The sequence below is a fragment of the Gopherus evgoodei genome, unplaced genomic scaffold, assembly GCF_007399415.2.
Source record: "Gopherus evgoodei ecotype Sinaloan lineage unplaced genomic scaffold, rGopEvg1_v1.p scaffold_31_arrow_ctg1, whole genome shotgun sequence".
Taxonomy (NCBI): domain Eukaryota; kingdom Metazoa; phylum Chordata; order Testudines; family Testudinidae; genus Gopherus; species Gopherus evgoodei.
In genome coordinates this window covers 2,158,296-2,162,621 of record NW_022059983.1, presented here as the reverse complement: position 1 = coordinate 2,162,621, position 4,326 = coordinate 2,158,296, and the positions used below count along the sequence as shown (strand labels likewise).

The 4,326-nt window shown below is 64.6% G+C and overlaps 1 protein-coding gene across 1 annotated transcript; it reads left to right on the top strand.

Moving 5' to 3' along the window:
* The first annotated feature begins 363 nt into the window (after positions 1-363).
* On the top strand, positions 364-3,934 carry HSPB6 (heat shock protein family B (small) member 6). Its single transcript, XM_030543420.1, has 3 exons — positions 364-617; positions 3,265-3,387; positions 3,467-3,934. The coding sequence occupies exons 1-3, from the start codon at positions 414-416 to the stop codon at positions 3,662-3,664; spliced, it is 525 nt and encodes a 174-aa protein (XP_030399280.1). The 5' UTR covers positions 364-413; the 3' UTR covers positions 3,665-3,934.
* The last annotated feature ends 392 nt before the right edge of the window (positions 3,935-4,326 follow it).

Below are 4,326 nucleotides of genomic sequence, written 5' to 3'. Positions count from 1 at the left end.
TGAGCCCTGGGGGTGTCTGTCTATCCCCCAGCTGGAGGGGCAGAGCTGTCTGTCTGTGCTCACAGCTTCCCAACCCCTTGGCCAGGACTGATCCCCCCCCCAACCCCAGGACCTTCCCCCCTCTGTGGGATCCAGGCCTGCGATCTGCCCCCGACTTGGCCTGTCTCTGGTGACAGACGCCTGGGGATGAGGGGGGGTTGCCCACCCGGTCCATCTGTCTGCATCAGTGCAGGTCGGTCTGTCGCTCTGTGCCGGTCCCGCCTGCCCCCGCAGGCCTGGCAGGCAGCCCAGCCCTCCTCTTGGCCCCGTGCCCGGCCATCCCTCCTCGCCCAGGCTTCTAGCGCCTTCCACGCCCGTGGGATATAAGGCCCTGACGCCGGGCGGGTGCAGACGGACGCCCCGACCCAGCTGCCATGGACATCGCCATCCACCACCCCTGGCTGCGCCGGCCCATGGGCCCTGGCTTCGGCCCCTTCCTCACCAACCGCCTCTTCGACCAGCGCTTCGGCGAGGGGCTGCTGGAGAGCGACCTGGCGGCCCTCTGCCCTGCCGCCGGCCTCGGCCCCCTCTATGGTCGCCCCCCTGGCGTGGCTCTGCCCGACACTGGCCTCTCCGAGGTGGGTCAGGTGCCTCTCATTGCCCCCTATCCCTGCTGCCCCTGCTGCCCCCACTCCCTGCACCCCCCACTGCCCCAAATTCCTGCACCCCTCCAGCCCTGCACTCCCTTGCTGCACCCCAAAAACCTGCATCACCCTCACTGCCCCCAAATTCCTGCACCCCCACTGCCCACTGAATCCCCACTCCCTCACTGCACCAATCCCTTCCCCTAATCCTTGCCCCACCCTCACTGCCCCCAATACTTCTGCCCCTTCACTGCCCCCTAAATCCCAGCATTACCCTCACTGTCCCCAATCCCTATAACCCCCAAGCTCTGCACTCCCTGACTGCCCCAAAAATCTCTGCATCACCCTCACTGCTCCCCACATCCCTGCTCCCCCTTGCTTCACCCCCTGGATCTGTGCGTGGTCTCCACCCTTCCCGCACAGCCGCATCCAGGCCCCACCTGCTGCTGGCCCCCCAGAGCCACCCATGAATGTCCCCTACTCTCTCTGCACCCCCAATTCTGGCCATTTCCCCTTGCTGCATCCTATAATCCACACCCCTTCTGTCCCTCCCTGCATCCCCATTCCCTACTTCCCCCCCCAAAGCCAGGGCTAGCCTCTGCTCTCTGTACCCCTAAATCCAGGTGTTTCCTGTGCTCACTGTACCCCCAGATCCATGCATGGCTGCATCCTCTCTGCATCCCCAAGTTCTGCTCTGCCAGGCCCATACCCCAAATACCAGAGCCCCACCCCAGTGCCCCAGCCAGGGGCTACAAGTTTCCCCAGGGCTGTGCTGGGAGCAGGGGGACTGTGGGGGTGCCACTGTACACAGGCACATTGGGGTGCAGGTGCCCTCCAACCCTTGGAGCCCCAGCAAGGAGAGAGGTGACAGGGCAGAAGCAGAGGCTGCCCTATTATGGTAACATTCCTGTGCCGTGCAGCGCCTGCTGCCAGCTGGTTGGGCTGCCGGCCACAGGGGTGGGGGGGAAGCAGCTATCTCCCCCCCAGTTCTGGACCCCATTATTCTGCCCTCTCCCAGGCTCTGCATCCCTCACCGCACCAGCATCTGCAGGGCCCAGCAGGGGCAGGGCTCAGTGGGAGGGCTGGAACTCCAGCACTGCGAGCTTCCCCCTGGCAGTGCCCAGCTCCCTCCCACGCAGTTCCCAGTCCTAGGCACTGAGAGCTTCCCCCTGACAGTGCCCAGCTCCCTCCCACGCAGTACCCAGTCCTAGGCACTGCGAGCTTCCCCCTGACAGTGCCCAGCTCCCTCCCACGCAGTACCCAGTCCTAGGCACTGCGAGCTTCCCCCTGGCAGTGCCCAGCTCCCTCCCACGCAGTACCCAGTCCTAGGCACTGCGAGCTTCCCCCTGGCAGTGCCCAGCTCCCTCCCACGCAGTACCCAGTCCTAGGCACTGCGAGCTTCCCCCTGGCAGTGCCCAGCTCCCTCCCACGCAGTACCCAGTCCTAGGCACTGCGAGCTTCCCCCTGGCAGTGCCCATCTCCCTCCCACGCAGTACCCAGTCCTAGGCACTGAGAGCTTCCCCCTGGCAGTGCCCAGCTCCCTCCCATGCAGTACCCAGTCCTAGGCACTGCGAGCTTCCCCCTGGCAGTGCCCAGCTCCCTCCCACACAGTACCCAGTCCTAGGCACTGCAAGCTTCCCCCTGGCAGTGCCCATCTCCCTCCCACACAGTACCCAGTCCTAGGCACTGCAAGCTTCCCCCTGGCAGTGCCCATCTCCCTCCCACGCAGTACCCAGTCCTAGGCACTGAGAGCTTCCCCCTGGCAGTGCCCAGCTCCCTCCCACGCAGTACCCAGTCCTAGGCACTGCAAGCTTCCCCCTGGCAGTGCCCAGCTCCCTCCCACGCAGTACCCAGTCCTAGGCACTGCAAGCTTCCCCCTGGCAGTGCCCAGCTCCCTCCCACGCAGTACCCAGTCCTAGGCACTGCAAGCTTCCCCCTGGCAGTGCCCAGCTCCCTCCCACGCAGTACCCAGTCCTAGGCACTGAGAGCTTCCCCCTGGCAGTGCCCAGCTCCCTCCCACGCAGTACCCAGTCCTAGGCACTGCAAGCTTCCCCCTGGCAGTGCCCAGCTCCCTGCCACGCAGTACCCAGTCCTAGGCACTGAGAGCTTCCCCCTGGCAGTGCCCAGCTCCCTCCCACGCAGTACCCAGTCCTAGGCACTGTGAGCTTCCCCCTGACAGTGCCCAGTCCCAGCCCCCATGAACTCCCCCCTTACAGTGTCCAGCCCTAGGTGCTGCAAGCTTCCCTCCAGCAGTGCCTAGCCCTGGGAACATCTCCCTCCTCCCCAGGTCTGTGAGCTTCCCCTTGGCAGTGCCCAGTCCCAGCCCCCACGAGCTCTCCCCACCCCCAGTATCCAGCCCTAGGGGCTGTGAGCTTTTCTCCGGCAGTGCCCGGCCCAGGACTTGCAAGCTTCCTTCCAGCAGTGTGCAGTCCCAACCCACAGCACTGCAAGTTTCCCCCCGTCAGTGCCCAGCCCTGGCCCCGTGAGCTTCCCTCTGGCAGTGCCCAGCCCCAGCCCCCGGTGCTGCAAGCTTCTCCCTGGCAGTGCCTGGCCCCCAGCCCTGCAACCTTCCCTCTAACAGTGCCCAGCCCCAGTGAGCTTCCCCCTGGCAGTACCCTCACCCGCTGCTCTGCCCCTGCAGATGACGCTGGACAAGGACCGGTTCTCGGTGCTGCTGGACGTGAAGCATTTCTCACCTGAGGAGCTGAGCGTGAAGGTGGTGGGTGACTACGTGGAGGTGCACGCCAAACATGAGGAGCGTCCGGTATGGCCTCCCCAGCCAGAGTGCCCCCCCGCCCTCCACCCCCCTTCCCCCGCACTAATGCCTTCTCTCTTGCCCCCAGGACGAGCACGGCTACATCTCCCGCGAGTTCCACCGGCGCTATGGGCTGCCCCGGGGTGTGGACCCCGCCACCATCACTTCATCCCTCTCACCTGACGGCATCCTCTCCATCACAGCACCCACCAAACCAGAGGGCAAGGCCCAGGAGCGCACCGTCCCCATCACTCAGCAGCAGAGCCCTGCTGTCACTGGGAAATAGGGGGGGCAAGAACCTGCTTCTACCCCCGCCCCCCAAGGACACAGCCACCCCCTATGGGCATCATCCTCCCCAAGCCCCTTGGGACAGCAGAATTTCAGGGGGTCCCCTTTCCAGGCCCAGGGGAGCAGAGAGCTGGGGGTGTCCCAGGGGAGCAGAGAACTGGGATTTGCTAATGCTCCCCCCCAGCTGCTTTGAAGGGTCTTTTCTTATCTATGGCTGGTGCTGTATGAAGCCGGGCGCTCGGCCAATAAACGTCACTCACCTGCTGGACCAGTGCCTCCCTGTGGTTGTTTCTAGGGGGCACTGCTGGGGGTGGAGTGGGATTTCACCCGGGGTGCTGCCTGGGAGGAGGGGGGGAGTGGTGGAAGTAAGTCACAGGGGTGCATGGTAGGAATTGTGTGCAGCGGTTGGTCTGAACCTGTTGGGGGACAGGAGGACAGGCATGGTGGTCAGGATGAACCTGGCTGGGGTTGTTTGGCAGTAGGGGCAGGTAGTGTGTAGCAAAGAGGATGTGTCAGGGTGCACCGGTTTAAGATTATAAAGCAGAACACACCTGTTTCCCAGGGGTGTGCATGGCAGGTACGGGCACCTATTGCCCAGGGCTGTGCATGGCAGGGGCATGGGCACCTATTGCCCAGGGCTGTGCATGGCAGGGGCACGGG

Coding starts and splice junctions, on each gene's coding strand:
- HSPB6 (XM_030543420.1), top strand. CDS start 414: ATGGACATCGCCATCCACCACCCCTGGCTGCGCCGGCCCATGGGCCCT. Junction 618..3,264: donor CCGACACTGGCCTCTCCGAG/GTGGGTCAGGTG, acceptor CTGCCCCTGCAG/ATGACGCTGGACAAGGACCG. Junction 3,388..3,466: donor CCAAACATGAGGAGCGTCCG/GTATGGCCTCCC, acceptor TCTTGCCCCCAG/GACGAGCACGGCTACATCTC.